We start from the raw sequence: 19876 nt of genomic DNA, 5'->3' as shown, positions 1-19876 counted from the left end.
AAACAAATCCTTATTTCATGGAATGCACTTCGAGTCACAATGTTAGCATTTAATAGAGGGGTCAATTCCAAACAAACAACTGTTACTTAGACATGCAAGGAGACAAAAAATGGAGAAATTATCCTACTCTTTCGGCATACGCCCCAACATTCCTGATTGTTGAAAGTACTGATGAAAGAGCTTACTCCTAGCTTTTTTTCATAAGGAAGATCTGTTCTTCATCACTGCCTTGATTTGCTTCAATTTACTTGTCAGGATTTTTCTAGGAGCTACAGCTTTTGGCTAGCTCTGTTTCAGTCTAAACCAACTTCTCTTAAAAACTGGCAATGTATTTTAGGCCATGAGAGAAAATGGATTATCTCTTTCTACAGCTTTTCTTCTGCTGTACTGATTCAATCACTCCTGAGGAAAAAGCTCTACACTGAACCTTTGGGTTCTGAGTGTATCCAGGGCCTAAGAAGAAAGACTTCAGAGTATGCTGAAGATACTGTGGAGCTGCAGGAGGATCTCAGGGAATTTGTGTATCTCCTCAGGGTCCAACAATTAGTAGGACAGAGATTTCTGAACCTGCTGACTGCCAATTTTCTTACTTAATCACAAATCTGAATTCCGTAAGTTTTTTTTGCAAGTTCATATGTGATCTTACAATATATCTTACGGCAATGAGTTTCAGATTTTAATGTTTTAAAGCTTTATGTGAAGTACTTTAATTTAAATCTATTCTGGTATTTTACTTGGATGAGATTTGATTTTGGTATGAAGAATAATGAATATTGCATCTTCTTTAGAGCATTTGTTTATAAACTGTCCTATCTCCTCAGGGCTTTCATTTGGGTTTGGATTTGGGAAGTGGGTGGTATGGGTTGGTATTTTTCTTCTTTATAAACACAAGAAGCTACTGAGTGTTTAACATTTTTTTCTTCTACTTATTAATATCACAAGAGAAGCAGTCATCCAGCGTCAATGAAATATCTGAGCAGTGTTAATAAATAAGGTGAAAGGATAGCAGAACACAAAGCACTTAAACATAAATGAAGGAAAAAACCCCAAAGAGACAATGCTATAAATCTAAGCCAAAAAATGTAGTTATTCAAATTCTTATTTAAAAATACTGCAAGGTAAATGTGTATAGATTAGTCAGTCTCTAGAGCTCATAAGAGATGTTAAACCACAACAGGAGGGCAGTTACACAAGCAATATGAACCAAAAAGAAATCGATGTTCATGCACAACAGCATACACCACATTCTATACTCATGCTTAATCACCAGTTATGAGGGTAAAATGAACAGTATTCACTCAAAACTACTCAAGTTGAATGATTTTTTTTTTTTTTTGCTTAACATTTAACTGATCTAAATAGGGCAATTATACTGGAACTTATATTAGATTGGTTCTCCTTACCTCTCCCATGCATCCTTACATTATCTTTACAAGTCATCACACCAAATCACATAAACACCATTCTAAAAACCATCACACAAAAACATTCTATGATAGTATACAACTCTTTATTTTTCCATCAATTAAAAAATCAGCCAAGCTCCTCCCTCAATAAACTACAATCTGGTTAATAAAGGATAATTTAGTCACTACAGATAAGCAAGAGGAGAATTTTTGTACTCAATAAAATACAATAAAAATGGCTACAGAAAAGACTGAGATTGCAAAGGATGGCAGCATTGAGTCAAAAGGTAACTGTCAACAGAAGAAGCTTTTGACATAACAGAAGCTACAGAGATCAACAGAGCAGAGACCCATTAAAAGCCTTGATAAACTAGATCTGAAAAAGTGAAGACAGATACTGTAAGGCAATATAGCATAACACAAAGTGGGCCATTTGGGAAGGGTGTAGTGAAAGGCACAGACTCAACATCTGCTGCACTTTGCACAGAAGGATGTGTCAGCTTTCCTAAGTGTTTATCTTGGAGCCAGTAAAATTGTTTGCAAAGGCTCTGAGAAACAAATAAGGCATAACACATCCTTGAGAGGATACCTCTCTGTTAGTTCCAAATGCTTGCAAGGCCATGTACAGGAGTGGTGTTATTCTGAATTTTGCCTCTACAGAATACAAGAAAATGCTAAAGGAAACAGAGACAACTTCAGGCAATCTAAGAAATCTAATCCATAGAAGTAATGTAAAAAGTATGGTTTTTAAAGTAAAAAGGACTGTTACACGTATTTGTCTATTACATTAATTAGCATCTTACAGAAAGAGTAAAAGAAACCTTCCATAATGCAAATCTTGATATAATACTGAAGGCCAACTGTAAGCAGTTAAAATACATTATTATTTTTTTCTTTCTCCACATTTTATGCTCCTAAATATCCAATTTAAAAGGAAAAAAAAAAATCATGCAACAAGAAGTGATGTTTGATACTAAGAAAGCTTAGCAGGAATCCTAAGTATGTCCTAGCCCTGAATTAAGAGTATTGGTGTTGTTTTGTTTTCAAGTGCATGTGTAGGTCACACTACTTGTGAAAAGCTTGGAGGCGCATTCTGTTAGGATCTTCTGGATGTCTCAGGGCCATTCCATATCGCAGCAGCAGCTCAATATAAGGTGGCCAAAATGACTCATTGATAGTTACATAAGGCTCATGTGGTGTGGTTATTAATGTGTTTATCAGCATCTGAAACACCAAAAGGTTAAGATTTAGGAAATTAACAAAACTGCTAGATTTGATCTCCTTTAATCAAAGTTTTACAAATTACTGTGATGTAGGCAATAGAAGATATAAAGGACTACAGAAGAAATATGAGACCTGTTCAAAGCAGAAGTAAAGCAAAGGACTTCCAATGAGCTAAATAACATCTTTTATGATGTAAAAATTAGAACCAGAATTCTCTTTAACTCCAGAATAAATGTAGATTAAATGCCTTATCTAATGGCGTTAAAAACAAATTCAATTTTGTCATTCTTTTTCAGTTCATGGAGATCATATTCATGCCCTAATGATATTGCTCATGGGGAGTACTGCACACATTACAAATTAAATAATGTTACCCATCTATTTATCCTAGATACTTCATCTTTCTACTCAGAGCTTTTAAGTGTTATACTGTCCCAATTTCAGTAAGCACAAAATATTTTTTGCCCTTCACTGCTAAAGACAAATTCAGAGTACTTGCTACCAGATTTCATATTTTTGCATCCAATGCTACAAATAAAAGACCCAAATGAATAACTGCTCTTCTTTTTCAGAACAATCTGAAGAAGAATTGTTCCAGTTAATATCTTTTGTACTTCCAATTATGAGAATCTACTCCAAATGCATTATTCTAGACAAATTTTTACTTAGTTTTTTCTGACATCTGATACTCCAAAATAGCTTTTATGGCTCTAACTTTATGTGTATCTCAGAAAACATTTTTCAAATTTAACAGAGACTTGAAGCTAGAACATCATGACTCAACAAAGAAAAAGCTTTCAAAATACAAAGATAAGGGACATTGACACTTTAGGTCAGGATGTTGAAATTCAAAATGAGTCTGAATTTTTCAAATAGTATGTTCTTCACACAGAAGTCAGACATTACATGAATATGTTCACATTTTCAGGAGATTAACAATATCAGAAAAATATGAAGGGGCAATTTTAAAGTATTAGAAGAACTTCAAAATTCTCTTTCCGTAAGGGCTGTGGCCACTCTGAATTTGATCTGTTTTCAAGCTCTGCCTAATTTGGCATTAACAGGTATGCTGAGATATTTGAAGCATGTAAAATGATTTTGATGATGTAAGCCCAAAGCCTGGGCTTTCAACTACAGTACATAGCGATTAGATAATAGCATCTTAATACCAGAAAGTTTTTATACATCATGTTTTGCCTCAAGAAAAAAAAATTTCCCCAGGGATACCTTACACATAGAAGTCTAGAACTGTCTAAGGAGGGGGAACATAAAATTTCACTTCAAATGCTACATTTAGGACAAGAAGAAAAATTATGCTCTGCAATTCACATTCATAAACTGCACTGTAATTAAAAATTTGCACTAAGCAATGCTTCTATACTTATCAATCAGAAATGCAAGATACAGATGAACTGTAGTCCTTGTATGAGTTAATAATCCAGTTAGCACAAGATTATTGGTCCTTACGAGCCTACATATTTAGTCCTTCTGTTAATGTACATTTCAGAAATATTTTTCTTGAAACAGTATAAAATAGAGCATGAAATGGACCAGTTTTTTTTTTTTTTTTGTTAAACACAGTATTTGTCTCTCTCAACATGAGCCACTTAGGCATATAAAACTTCTTTGAACCAAACATTGTAAAAATCAAGAAATAAGAGACAGCCATTCTCCAGCCTAAACTAAATATTACTGCCACACCTCTAGTAAAAATGTGGGGTTTACTTTGATAGGAATTAAAATAGAAAACTTAGATTCATAGAATGGTTTGGGTTGGAACATACTTTAAAGATCATCTCATTCTAAGCACCTGCCATGGGCAGATGCACCTTACACTAGATGAGATTGCTCCAAGCCCCATCCAACCTGGCTTTAAACACTGTCAGGGATGGAGAATCCACAGCTTTTCTGGACAGCCTGTTCAAGTGCCTCACCACCCTCACAGTAAAGAATTTATTCTAGACAGCTAATCTAAACATCTATTCTTGTAATTTAAAACTATTCCCCCATGCAAAAAGCTGCTCTCCGTCTTTTTATAAGCCCTGTTTTAGAACCAGAAGGCTGCAATGAGGTCTCCCTGCACTCTTCTTGTAGACACAACATTCTAAATCATTCTAGATTAACTGTCTTAACTAAATATCACATCCTGTTATTTATATTAATAATAAACACTTTATCATCATCATCACATCTGAATATTCAAAAATTCCTCAAATCGCTACATAGTAAAAACATCTTACCTCTAAAATTTCTTGCAATGTTATAAGTTCTACAACAGGCTCTGCTGAAGAGTTCTGGAAAGATAAACATCCCCCAGCCAAATTAACAAAATCCCAAACCAGTTAAGAAAAACTTTAATTGACAAAGTAAAATAATTACACAATTATTTGATTGCAAAGTACACAATAGATGAAAACTTTTAGTTAGATTTAGTCCTGAGAGTAATTCAGGTAGCACTTAAATCTACCAGTTCAAAATCCTACACTTAAAATGTAACATTTTTTGAATTATCAAGAGAGATTTATCTAAAGTGATCATAATGTTTTCATTTGTGTTTACATTTAAAAAAAACCAAGTGCATCAAATTTATAATGTAATGTTGGGGGACACAAGAAGGATTAAAAGGATGCCTTGGCAAAAGCAAAGGGAACTTTGAAAATTAGACCTAGATAGCAAGAAGATTTAATTAGACAGGCTTACCGGAAAAAGAAAATCCTATTAAACTCTGCAAGCAAGAGATGTTGTTATATGCATAAGTTTGTGTATGTGATTTTAATCTAACCATTGTAGCACACATTAGTAGTCTCCCTGAAATAGTAGATAAGCGTTTGTATCCCACAATAAAATCGGATTCTGATCACCGAGTCAGTCTCCCTGTCTCTCTCCGTCGCCAAAAATTGGTGCTCTGTGTGAGGAAGAAAACCCAGCCTGACTGGTGGGCAGTTGTCGAGCCCCTGAAACTGATGGTGACAGTGAGAGAACCGCGCTTGGGCCCGCAATCCCTCTCTGCGGCTAACAGGTGAGCCAGGGGAACTAAAGGAATGGGAAAGGAAATGCCCAAAGAGAGAGACGTCTATGAAACCATCCTTGCTGGCAAGCATGACTCCCCCATCCTAAAGAAGGACCTTAAGTCACTTTTACTCCCATCCTGGAGTAAAAGAGAATACTTTTTAAGACGCTGAAAAAGCGAGAGCGGCCGGATGCTGCTGGCCCCCTACCCCTCTCTGTCTCTCCTCACTCTGACTCCCTGCCTGCTTGAAACTGGCACCTCTGGTACTGAAGAGCAACCGCAGCCATCAACCTCGCCTGTACCCAAAGGAGGGGAAAGCATTCTTTCTCACCGTTGTTAGCCGTCTGACCATGGCTCTAGCAGGGAGAAGGGGGAGCCCTTTGATCCAGGGCCGACTGACTCAGATTATGAGAGTGATCCATTCCCTCCTGACCTTCGTGAAAACTGGCTGCAAGTAAGGAAAAATGCCCTTTAGGAGAGGGACCCCCAAACTTGCAGGAAATGTCAGCATTTGAAAAGGGCTGTTTTGAAAAGGGGGAGGCCAGATCCAAAACTCCCGGTATTTGCCCTCGGTGTTGTAATCAATGTCAGTCCAAGTATGATTTTGAAGGTCGTCTGATATCGGGAAACCAGAGCGGAAGCACTGAGTGGCGCCGTGTGAGACATAAATGCCCTAGCTGATGCCTTGGAGGGACTGCTGCAAGCCTTAGGCCAGTCTCCCCGAGCAGCCTTCGCTGCACCACAAGCAGCCCTGCCCGGACCGTCACAGACCAGCCACCCCAGCGCAGGAATGGACCTGGCAACCTCCAACACAGTAACGTTGCTTGATTCATCTGTTCATTTGATTCCCACAGGAGTTTTCAGATCACCTAGACAGCTTATGCATACTTTCTTTCTTTGTTCTCCCTGAGGCTATAGACTCTGATTCCCTTGGAGAAATAAAGATCATGGCTTGGACTCCCCAGCTGCCCTGCGTAGTCCCGGCCACAAGCCATATATCCTAACTCATACTTTTTCCAGCAGTACCCCTATCTGCACCCCCGATAACTGAACAGAGAGAGGGGGATTTTCAGTTCTACACGGGTCCTGCAGATTTTGTGGACACAGCGTATTACATCTGAGCGTTATGCCAGTGCAAAGTGACTCTGAAAGGCAGAGACACTCCTAACAAGACTCTTCGATATAGGAGCCGATATGACTGTTATCTCAAAAGGCCAATGGCCCAGTGAGTGGCCACTAATGACTGTGCCTCAGGTACTCCTGGGCGTGGCTGGGAATCGTGAAAGTCTGCAAAGGCAGCACTCGGCGCAAGTAACAGGGCCTGATGAGCAGATCACCACAGTTAAACATTTTGTGATGAGTTTCCCCCTAGTTTTGTGTGGAGAGAGATGTGTTAACAAAGTAAGGAATTTTTATGCCTTCGCATTTTGTACAGAAATCATTTGGGACACTCGACACCCCCACAATGGTCCCTGGCTGAAGTGCCCCAGGCACTTTGAATCATTGGAAGAAGCAGCCCAGCTATCAAAACCCACAGTTCATACAGATCTAAAGCCCTGAGACACACCTAGCCCTGGTCAAATTTCCAGTTACTTGCAATGTATTTTGTTGTGAATTTTTTGCTACAGCTATTTAGTACTATATAACTACATCTCTTTTTGTTTTAGCCTTCAGTGTTTATATGCCATTATTCTTACTAAGCCAAACCTAAATCTATCCTATAAGCAATCTTTAAAGCTGCTGCAGGTGGTGCCCCCCCCACCCACCTGCCACCAGCCAGCGTTGAGATTTATTTTCTAATTTGTGATTTGTGATAAGATTGTTACTAAAAGAATTCAAAGGTGTTGGTATAGAGGTGGTGTCTTTTTACCTATTAATAACATAGCAAAACTACATAGTTTTAAATTCAAGATTCTTTAGCTCACATTCAAGACACACCTTGAACTTTATCTCTAGTGATTTTTCGAGACTTAACTCCACTGTCAGCTTTATGAAGTTTTTGCTTTTTACTCCATAGTTCTTACAAGGTAATTTTATTGTAAAGATTTCAGTACAGTTGTTTACTTGCATGTTATTTACTCTGATGTTTAACTGTTATACGACAAATTTTCAGTAATCTTTTGGTAACAACAGTTTAAGTAAGGTAATTCCTGTTAAGACTGATTTTTGTTTAGTCTTGTTATGAGTAAAAAAAAGTTACCCATTTTTTTTAAAGGTTGCAGAGTTCACTGGTTGGGCCAGTTGCTGCAAGGGGGGAGTTCTAATTGTTCGTTGTTGACAGTTTCATGTTGTAATCACCTGTTAATAGTCGGTCGTTAACTCCCTATTGTTGAGAATTCCCCTTTTTTGTACCACACTGCTGCCCTGCTGCCGCTTGGAGGATGGCACCCCCCCCAGACGGCGAAGAGAGGAGACAACCAGACTAACATGCAAATGAGGAAATATTTCACCAAAACCTAACTAAACACCCCAAAACAACGAGCCAACTCGAAATTAAGAGATCGAAGTGCTGTCTAGATGTGAGGAACAGAATCCAGTGCCCGCTGAGATCCTTTTTACCTCTCACACTAACCTAAAGACGTCAACCAGAAAGAAGACCCTGAATGTCAAGCCGAGAAAGCGGGAATTTCCTGGTGCTCTCGTGAGGACGGAACCCCCAGCTCTGCCTGCGGACTAGCGGACAAAGCTGCACTTATCCTCCTCCTCCGTGCCACTCCTGGTAGCAGCGGTGGCGTGAGCGCAACCCGTCGATTCTTCCCACCCGAGCTGATTTTTAATAAAGGCATTAAAAAGGAGAAAAAATCTCCTGCCCTATTTATTTCAGTCCTGTGATGTTAACTTTAAGTTCTTTTAGAGAGACTTGATTAAGGTTAAGTTTTACTGAAGCTGATTTTAAGTTCTATTGAAGTATACCTGTTTGAGTTCTAATTCATTTGCTATACAAGTAAATGACAAAGTCTGAATGAATTTTTGTCAAAATTTGCTCATTTAAATTACAAGATAATGCTATTTTGCTATAGAAATAAGAACAGTTTTTGCTATTTTATTTTTTACAAGTAGTATTAAAGAATGAGTCTCCATATTATGACTGTAATTACTTATTGTTATGAACAAAAAAAGTTACCGTTTTTTTTTAAGAGAAGGAGATGCAGAGGAGTTTTCAGTTGAGCTAGGAATTGATGGCTGGCCAAGAGTTCTTTGTTAGTGAAATGTTGGAATCACCCCTTGAGTATCCTTAAGTACCGCCGTTTAACTCTCTATTGTAGAGAATTCTTGTTTTTCAGAACCACCCTAGCCTGTTGCCAGGAGGATGACAACCTCCCCTCGGACGGTGGGGAGAGGGAGAAATTTGCATCTCAGGAGACATGCAAATTTATTTCAAACCCAAACTTCACTGAGACGAGACATTCACCAAATCCTGGAAAATACCCCAAAAAAGACGAGCCAAAGCAGAATTGAGAAGTCAGGGTGGTGTCTGGACAGCAGGGCCGTGGTCCGGAGCCGGCAGAGATGCTTGAAAACCTCGGTCACTCCTCGCCCCAACTAAAATGATGCCAGTCGGATCCAGGACCCCCTGGACTGATAACCCAAACTGAGAAACCTGGGTGTACCCCACTGCCTTTGCGAGGACAGGACTCCCGGCTCCGGCCCCTAGGGGACAGAGCTGCAAATCCTCCTCTTCTGAATCACTGCTGGGAGCGGAGGCAGAACTCTGCAGATCTGCCAAAAACCCCACTTTGAGCTGATCACTTTAATAAAGGCATTAAAAGGAGGAAAATCTCCTGCTCTGTTCATTTCAGTTATGAGTTATTTAATACTTTACTTTTTTCCTTTTATGTCGTATATGTCCAGGGAAATGTAACCTCCATTTCTTAAAAGAATTTCTACTGATATATTAAGTAACCCTGATAATGCTGTTAATTGTATGATGTGGATTCACTTTTTATAACAAGTATTACTTTATTCATTTGCTATTTGTCTATGGTACCATTGACTAACGATAAATGAGAAAGCCAGCTACTTTACAAACCTTCACTTATTCTTGTATAACTATTTATAGGACATATATTATTTTAACTAACTACTATTACTATTAGGTTTCTAAAATATATTAAAAATACTCTTCAAGTTATAAGACTGGACTCTGGCCAAGTCCTGGCCTTAACTAGTAAAGAAAATTTTTCTGCACCAAAATTATACTCAAGCAATTTTGACTTATCAAATCTGGACCTATAACACCTAAATCTCCTGTTATGGTGAACTCGGAAATCTTACCTGAGAATGATTTTTCATGCCTTCACTTTAAAAAATAAAGCTTGCCAATTACTACAGACTCTAAGTAAAAGTACAATATTAAAGAAATTGATAAGGCATTGTTTTAAATTACCATTCTATTTCTCACATGCTACTAATTGTATCTATTATCTGATTTATTTTTACTTGGTTTAAGTTTATTGTTATGTTACATATTGTTTTGCTTTGATGTTACCTTAATGTTCACAATGAGAAACACATTTATTAAAAACAAAAAAATTAGGGGGGGGGGACTATACTCCTGGAGAACTTTACACTAAAAAAAAAATTTTTTTTTCAAAAGCAGATCAAATCACATCAAATTGGATCCCTTACCCTCCTGAAAAATCATTGGTGGAACCCCAAGAATTAGAATTCCTGGGTCCTGTGAAATTGAAGTTTTGTGTTTCATTTTAAAAACATGGGAAGGAATCAGTCTAAAAACGCTTTTCCCTATCACCCTGTGTATAAGAATCAAAACTTTTGGTACAATTACAATTCTGGCAGCCTTTCTAAATCCAGTAATGCAGCTGCCATCAGGAATGTTATTAGTTTATAAAGATCAAGCCTGAGCCTTTTAGTGGCTGGAGTTTTTAACTAAAAAGATTCTTTTTAGGATAGGTATGTATGTGGTAATTTTGATAATAATTGTATTAATCATGATACCTTTCAAGGTGTGCAGGGATTAATTAATGATGCCATTTGGTCAAAAGGAAAGGGGGAGATGTTGGATTGTTGGGGGACACAAGACAGATTATGGACTTTGAACCTGATTAACATAAGAAATTTGATAACAGGATGCCTTGGCAAAAGCAAAGGGAACTTTGAAAATTAGACCTAGATAGCAAGAAGATTTAATTAGATGGGTTTATGAGAAAAAGAAAATCCTATTAAACTCTGCAAGCAAGAGATATTGTTATATGCATAAGTTTGTGTTTGTGATTTTAATCTAATCATTGTAGCACACATTACTAGTCTCCCTGAAATAGGAGAAAAGCATTTGTATCCTACAATGAAATCGGATTCTGATCACAGAGTCAGTCTCCCCGTCTCTCTCCATCGCCAACAATGTAGTACAGAACCTTCTGTGAACAAGATTTTCTGGAGGAAAAAATATTTTTCATGAGCTTTAAAGAAATGTTTATAATAGACATTTGACACAACTCAAGACTTAATTTCATAGTGCCTTAATATTTTTTCATGATTTGACAGTGAATACTTACTTGCTTTGAATTCAACTAAAACATTTATCTTATCAAGGTTAAGAAACAGAATAATTAAAAATTTTGGTGGAATAAAAGGCAATGATAAAATATCACTAGAAGATTACTTGTCTTTGTAGCAAGCAAATCAAGCAATGTGTCTATAGGGATTCCTTTAGCAGCAATGTCAGCAGATCTGCTTGTAGTGTTGCACAGTAAACCTGATTATTTAATTTTCCAGTTTTATTCTTTTTCCCCATGCACTTCCGTTTCAACAAAATAAAGGAGATAATATTCCACTGTCTTTCTCAGCATTGCTGTTGAATACATGAATTTATGACCTAACATATTACCAATTGTGCAGCACCTTATATAAACTTCACTTCTGGAACAGAGAAGAATACAAGCAAGAAAGAAGAAAATTTTGAAAGGCAAGTTCTGGATCCTTTTTCCCAGTCACAGTTTGTAATAGTCTCACCTGCAGAGAGTCAGAAGTTTCAGTTTCCAGGGAGAGCCTGCTCCATGGAAGCTCTGCAAATCCTGGTGTTATGACCCAATAACATCTATCTACGTGCCCTTATCTCAATATATGGCTGAGAAAATAGAATTGACGGTACCTATCTGCAAAAAATTCCTTAGAGCAAACATGAAGGTACTTCCCAACCTCTGCTGATTTATTTCCCTGGTCAAAATTACTACTAATACAATTAAGTACTGCTAATCACTTAATGCTTATAGAGTCATTAAGCAGGATGCTCAGCATTTCATTATTTAGCCTAAAATGCACCTTCTTCACCCTTCCAATCAGACAGATTTGCATAAAGAATATTCCTCAGCCTCGGATTTTTTGTATTATTATCTTGAAAAAAAATAAAAGTAGATTTTTATCTTAGATTTAAAATGCAAAATCATTGCTACTACAGTCACTTCCAGTATTAAAGGTGCTGGGCCATGGCAATGGAAGCCAACCTGAGCTCCTATGATGCACTCAGGAGTCTTCACTCCCATTCCCAATCCCAATTCCACATGCATGTTGCCAGGTCAAAGGAGGGTGGAACCAGACCAGTAAGGCTTGGAGCAGTTCAAACTATACTGCAGCCATGTCCTACAGACATCAACCCTGCACATTTGCCCTCACATGAACCACTGTGAACACAACATGCTTCCACAAAGTGAAGCAAAATTACTGATGTGCAGAGTTTGGTGCTGCTAGACTGCTGAATCAAGCTGATAGGAGAAGTGAATAATGTGTTCTCCTGAACCAAAATAGCAGCTAAATTCATTGCTAATTAATTTCAGTGATTACAATTTGTATTTCTGACACTCAATAAATGTAGGCAAAAATGGCTTGCTGTCCTGCCTTCACAGTCAATTACTTAGAAGCAGATTAAGGGGTACCTGTAGTTAAGCCAAGTGATCCAAATGCGTCAAAATGCACAGAAAAGCTATGAATTCACAAAGAGTGAAAAGAAAGAAAAAGACTGTCAGAAAACAGACTCTGTTTAAGAGTTCAGGAAATGCATAAATAAAATTTAAGCTAAGGAAAGATAAAACCTTGTGTTGAAATTAATTAAAGTAGTTTTTTTGTTTAAGTAAAGTGATTGCTGACAGCCAACATGGCTTCACTATAGACCATTTACACCAAACAAATTTAGTGGCCTTCTACAAGAGTTACAGTATTTGTGGAAAAGGAAGAACAACTGATAGCATCTACCTGGAGTTGTGCAAAGCATTTGACACTGTCCCACATGAGACTGTTTCTAAAATGGAGAGACTTAGACCAAAATATGCCATATTTACTAACAACAGGAAAGGAAAGCATTGGTATGCAGAAAAACTAAGATTCAACAAAATAAGATATTTGAATAATACTTTGAAAATGAACACCATGTCTTGCCATCTCCACTTGGTATTTTTATGTGCAAAATATGTGCTTATGTGCAAAACATTTTATTTTTTTTTTAATTAAAAGATCAGGATTCATTAGCTGCAAATTACAGACAGAAAAAGACAAGGGGGTAATTTGTTGCTTTGGTGATGGGTGTGAGCTAGTAGTTTTATTTATAATATTGCTTCTTAGCAGGTTGTAAAAAAGATGAATCCAAGTGAAAACAAACATAGACAATGGTTATTACTAGGATATGCTAGAGAATTGAAAAATATTACTTTACAGGAGAACATAAAGGTGTTGCTAGTTCAATTAGCAAAACAAAGAAAGAGAGGATATGAGAATGCTGCCACAACTATATCAGGAGGAATAAACACAAGAAAGAAACGGAGCTATTCTACGGAAAATTCTGGTGTAAGAATACCAATAGATCTGTGTTTCTAACCAGAGTACTGAGGTACTAGAAGAAAAAACAAGGAGAAACAGTAGTAAAAAAAAAAAAAGTTCTAAAATGGAGCTCAATTATTATATTGAAGAAATTAAATTATTAGTTACCTGAAATAACAAGGAACGGGAATAAAGAAATAATTTCAACTTCTGTAATGTTAAGTGTGCCTGAAATCAAAATCAAAACCTGCCTTTTTTCACAGCTTTTTTGTATCTATCAAATAGTAATGGTACTCATTTTATTTTTACTGCACACTTTGAATTTATTATGCAAAATACTCCCTGGCTGCCTACTCTCCCTGAGGTTTTACGATAATTTTTGACCCAGTTTGCCTGAACAAAATCTGATGGTTAACATTCCAAACTACTCTGTAATTATAAACACTTTTCCTTATTGTTCCAAAAACATTGTCAGACAATTAAAATCTGCTTTGCCAAGGAAAATAGGAATCTACTTGCCCAGTCAAGTAAAAAAAAAAAAAAAAAAAGAGTCAATTTGGACTGAATCCCACACCATTTTCAGATTTGGCATAGCTTGCAGTTCAGTAAGAAATACAATATATTGCTATGCATCTAACTGCGTAAGGGATATATGCATTAAGAAAATATCCAGCTGAACAGCCTTAAATAATATAAAACAATCTGAAAAATATAAATTAAACCTAAAGGATCAGCTATAAAAATTATGCTTATTTCAAAATACAACTGCAAGTTCAATGCTAGTGACTTCAAACAGATATTGCATCTAATTAAATATAAACTGAACATTTCAAATTTAATAGGTTAAGAAAGTCTTACCTTTTTTTTAATATTTCCACCTGTCTCTGGAAGGGGAAAATGTTCATCCAGGAATGCACCCAAAGCACTCAAGAGTTCTTTCTTATAGGTCTTTAATTTCAGTATTTTATTTTTCAGTTCATTGAGTTCTCTAATTTTCAGCAGTAAAAACACAGCAACAAAACAAGAGATCAAATCAAGTAACTAAAAAGTCTCTCCTAAGTAAAAACCCCCTTATTATCTACTTTTAGAAATTCAACACCTTTAATCACAGGATATAGTAGCATTACTTTCATGTTTCAAACATGGATTACCGAGCAATTATTTGATCTATTAAAACAAGGAATAAATGTTAAGAGTTTGTTTGCTCATTTGCTCCTGTTGATATTTAAAAATTCTTGAATTTGTAACTCAAAAATGTAGAAATACCTTTTTGTGGACGGATGTTCAACTTGGGTATTTGCTTCTTCTTCCATTTTAGTAAGAGTCTCTAGCATCTGTTTCTGTTCCTCATGCCATTGCTGTTCTCTTTGAAACATGAGAGGTAAGAAATGGCACAACAGATAAATAGATACCCTGGGCAGTCAAAAACTGAAAAAAGCTTACAGCATTCCAAATTCCTAATTATTGTACTACCTTCTCAGATCTTCTTCCAGTTGTTTATTCTTTGACCGAACTGTTGACAGCACCATTTCAAGATCATTTTTTACTTTCTGCAACTATAAAAGAATAGAAATTAAACTACTGCAGGTAGCCCAGACTGTAATATTTGTTCTATGTAAGGCTACATCCATAAGTCTGATAAAGGGGGACAAAATCATCTGCAATTCCTTAATAAACCTTAAAATCAAGTTTAAAATCTAGGAGCTATTCAAAACGTCACTGTGACCAGTTGCTCATTAGTGTCTTCTTGAAGCTCACAGAGCTTAGCAAAATACTTAATTTTACCTGAAGTACACACATGAACTGCTCAGCTGATGAATGGCTGAGGAGAAAATGACAACAGCACCAGAGCTCTATTGTCTAAACTATTCCAGCTGCTGGCAAGAATGAATCCATGCTACTTGCACCACATAAAATGTACAGAAAATGAGGATGCATCAAAGAAAGACTAACTGCATCCATGAATTAAATGATCCTCAGTGCTATGACATATGTGGGACAGGAAATACAGAGAAATAAAACTACTGCAGTCAGAAGCTATAGGCATTGCTGAATCTAGGGAACAGTGGACTCTCAGTGGGCTGGGTCTTCCATTACAGAAATCACAGAATAGGTAAGGCTGTGTTGGGGAATACATTCAGTGCAGGTAGCTCAGGATGCAGCTGCAGCAGAGCTGCAGATTGAGCTCTGGGTTGAGCTCTGGCAAGAGCCCCAGGCAAGAGGCCATGAACTGCTGAACTCTTTGTAAAACAGGGGGCTTGGGGACCTGTGGCCCTGCCAGGGGAGGGGACATTGAGACGTGGCAGGAGCTGATGACGCCTGGACTTTCCGGCGTTTGCACTGTGAGGGTATAAAAGCCTTTTGGCTTTGAAGGTATAAAATTCCTTTGTTCTGGGTCCTTCCTCAGAGGCACCCGGTTCAAGCTGTTAATCTATTATTATGCCACGATTAAATTATTTTAAGGATCAGGATGTGTGAACCTAAGGGAAGAAGGAAACCTAGGATTGAGCTGGTAAGGACACCTGATCTGTTTGTGTGCGGGATGTGTAGCTGTGAATGGGCTTAGTGACTGACACCACAGCTCCTAGACTGTTGGACAGGGAAGCTTTCTTAACCATTGTGACAGGCCACAGTGGGTCATGTGGTCCAACCTCCCAGCTCAGGCAGGGGTCATCCAAGAGCACATGGCACAGGTTTCAGCCAGACAGTTCTTGACAAACTCCAGCAAGGGAGACTACACAATCTCTCTGGGCAATCTGTTCAAGTGCACAGTAAAGAAGCTCTTCCTTGCATTCTTGTGCATCCCATGGCCTCTTGTTCTACTGCTTGGTATCAATGAGAAGAACCTGGCTCCACTCTCTTCAGACACTTGTATAAATTTATGAGACATCCTGTTAGAGCACTATGATCTTCTACAAAATAATGTTTCTTATATAAGCCTATGATTTGGATGTATTTTTTCTACTTCCATACAAAATAGGAGCACTTAAGAATTTAGCTCAAAGAAATACACATTCTGAAAATATACTACAGAAACAAATATGCTCCATATATACAACATCTGAAAAAAATTCTGTAATCCTCAAATATCAGACCAACATGCCAATCAAAATGTGTAATCTAACAACTTTTTGATAGTGACTCTTAACAGCAGTCAGATTTGCTGTTGTGAGTGATAATAGAAGGCATTAGCCCCAGAAATATTCTCAAGTCACATAGCATTCCTATGTCCCATCAATATAGTATAATGTTACCTGCAAGACATTATTGACTTGCTCTTTCTTCCAGTGGAGGAACTCAACAAACTATTTGCAAATTATTGCCACAGAACTCAATGTTTAAAATAACTGACTCGTCCATGTAACACATAACATTATATCACTTTCTATTAAGTATGAAATGCAATATATTATAACATTTTGTTTTAAAAAGCACACATAAATATCTTAAAGACAGGTGTCAGAGGATAGAGTCAAACTCTTTTCAGTGGTATAAAGTGATAGCACAAGGAGCAAGAGGCCCAAACTCAAATACAGGAATTTTCATCTGAAAATTAGGAAAAATTGCTTTACTGGAGAGCGACTGAGCACTGGAACAGGCTGTCCAGAGAGGCTGTGGAGTGTCCTTCTTTGAAGATATTCAAAAGCCACCTCGACACAATCCTGTGAGGCACTTAGGGGCAGGGTTTAGTGATGGATTTGGATGGTTGGACTCGATCATCTTAGAGGTCTTTTCCAACCTAAACTATCCTGTGCTTCTATCTCCAGAGGTCCCTTCTAACTCCAGCCATTCTGTGACAAATTAGCAATTAAAACTCAGCCACAGATCATCTTGAAAACACAATTATGAGTGGATCTTCTCTCCCGATCACTTGCGCAATGTTAAATGAAAGTAATCTTGAAAAGTACAGTGTGTAGGCTTCAGCCCTAGAAATAGACCCTGCTGCAAGATGTTAAAGACCAAGTCTTTGCAAGGCATGGTCATCAGTCTCCTTGGCACAAGATTTCTGTCTCCTGGTGGCACCCAGCACAATAGGACTCCAATCCTAAGTGAGGCCTTGGAGCATTAATGTAGCAGGGATGTCAACTGTCACATCATTTTAATTGCATGCAGATAAGTTTGTTGAGCTACTGTGATTAGATGGTGTCCCAGAGGCAAAATACTGTTTATTGTGCACTACTCAGTGACTTGTGCAAAAAGTCAGTTTAAAACCTCACTCACTACAACTAGGAAATTTTACTAGTTATACTAGAGGGGAAAAAAAAGCATTAGAACAACATAAATGGAAGGAAAATATACAGCATTTTAGCAGTCCACCCTAGGAACAGTCATAGGAAAATGCAGCCAATGCATATATTTTATTACAAAATTTTAATAGACTTACCTCAACAAAATTTTATTAGACTTACCTCTTCTTTTCCTAATTCTAACAGTACATCTGGATTGGTAGAAATTACTGAAAAATAAAATGAATTGTTTATTTTTTGCATTGGATGATAAAGATTTATTTATACTGAAAAGCAGCTTGACTAGAGAGAAATTTGTGTAGCTTCTGAAAAACAGTATGGCTCTCATTAGCAGTTTAACCACATGCTGTGGTGTCCTGCTGGGCAACCTAGTATCACTATTCAGTAAATTAAATCAGACTGAAAAAAATGCATTGTTAATGCTTGTGTGTTGTTTTTATACCTGAACTAGCTCCAAGTACATTGGTGCAGGTGCATAATGAATAAACAGCACATTTCTATGCACTTCAAGACAACCAAGCCTGATTTTTCTTAGCAGAAGGCATTCCATCAACATTACCAATGTGGGCAATCAAATTCTTCCAGTCCTCCAATTCCTTGTAAAATAGCTTCCTAAATGCTTGATCAGGACTATAGAAGCTAGTTTTAATAACTTCAGAAGCATGTCACCATCCTTACTGTTCACAAGAACAGTAGGGAGATAAATGGCCCAGCAAGGCCAATATCCTCAAAACACTGAGCAACAGCAATACCTAAGTGAAACCAAAGTACAGTTCAAGAAGATGGAAATTTTTCTCCAGAATGCTTCTACAAAATGCAGGGATTTGTGACTCATGCAGTTTCAGAATAAAAAGTGAAATTCTTGTTTTTTTACAGCATTCAACAGACTCCAGTCAATTCACCATGTCAACTTGCAGCTTCTGCATAAACATATTACTTTTTTGAACTATTTCAATACATTAACAGGAGAAATGAAAGCTATTCTAACAGATTAAAATCTTTATAAGGCAGATTTTTTATGGGCAAGTTTGGGCTTGAAATCTCTAATCTTACAAATAATTACTTAAATAAAAATTCCTTAATCAAAAAGGAAATCATTAACCCTCTCATGACAGCATTAAACATCTCCTAAACACACACAGTCTATTTAATAAATTCAGAAAAGGACTTTCTTTTGCAATATAATAGTACTTACCTAAAAAAATTTAAGAACCTTTGGATTAGTAGTTTTAAAAGCACTGTTTGTTCTGAGATGAAAATAAGAAAAACTACTGATGCACCAAAAAATGCATTAAATTAAATGCTTCAATAAAGCTCCTTTTGATTTGAAAATTACTGTTTCTAAATCTTGACACAAAATTTGAGTACTCTGCTCCCAAATAAGCTTAAGAGCTGCAGGAGACAGTGGTCTGTGCTTTATTAGACTAAGATTTATTTGTTTACATGAATATACTACCTCTAAGATTTATTTGTTTACATGAATATACTACCTACATGTGATAAAATTCATTGGTGTGCTTTCATTCACATTCACTGGCATGTCTGAAAAAAACCCATACAATTCCTCCTCCTGCCATGTCCTGCTGACATGATTTTTATAAGTCTTCCCTTACCAATTATTATCAATTTTTACAACTGCCTCATAACACTTCTTTATTTCTAGATACCTGATCCTGAGTTCATGCTTGCCATTCACTGTTCATATTGTGTGAGTATCAGAATAGAAGGCCCTGTGCTCCTGGGAAAGAAATCACTAGCCATAATTTAGTGAAGGAACAATGCAGATCTAAAACACTGGGACAACATACTTATGCCAGCTGCTGCTGTAAATTCACTGCTTGCTCAATCCACAATCAATTAAATCTTTTTCAGTTTTGTTGAATCACTACACTTGCAAAAATCAAATGTCAGAGAGAATTGCCTAGTGATACAAAGTACAATTACTAAGAAAAATACTACCAGATGCTAGGAATGTAAAAGCAACTACTATGCACATGTTTATACAGAAACTCATATTAAAATAAAACAAAAAGGTATTTGGCAGAATACTGCTATTTTGCAAAGAAAACCAGAAATTATGCAGAGACCACAACTGTTTGAAATAGTTTAAAATATGGTTGCTTTCACTTCCTGATTTTGCAAAAGTAAAAGTTAAATTTTATTTTCATAAGCAAAAAGCTTTTTTAGAAGTTTTAATTCAGCTGATTTAGCAGATCTAG

The 19876-nt window shown here is 37.0% G+C and overlaps 1 protein-coding gene across 2 annotated transcripts in view; it reads right to left on the bottom strand.

Annotated features, from left to right (window-relative positions):
- Window positions 1–1488: 1488 nt before the first annotated feature.
- Window positions 1489–19876, bottom strand: part of CENPK (centromere protein K) — a 28037-nt gene continuing 9649 nt past the window's right edge. For both annotated transcript variants that reach the window (XM_059836684.1, XM_059836683.1), the window contains exons 5-10: window positions 17820–17866; window positions 14884–14966; window positions 14677–14775; window positions 14269–14398; window positions 4871–4924; window positions 1489–2630 (exon numbers count right to left, since the gene is read on the bottom strand). In XM_059836684.1, the coding sequence (XP_059692667.1) occupies window positions 2472–2630; window positions 4871–4924; window positions 14269–14398; window positions 14677–14775; window positions 14884–14966; window positions 17820–17866 (572 nt within the window). In that variant the 3' untranslated portion in view covers window positions 1489–2471. The remainder of the gene's footprint in view (window positions 2631–4870; window positions 4925–14268; window positions 14399–14676; window positions 14776–14883; window positions 14967–17819; window positions 17867–19876) is intronic.

This window comes from Haemorhous mexicanus, chromosome Z (assembly GCF_027477595.1).
Source record: "Haemorhous mexicanus isolate bHaeMex1 chromosome Z, bHaeMex1.pri, whole genome shotgun sequence".
Lineage (NCBI taxonomy): Eukaryota > Metazoa > Chordata > Aves > Passeriformes > Fringillidae > Haemorhous > Haemorhous mexicanus.
This window is presented reverse-complemented; position numbering and strand designations above follow the sequence as displayed.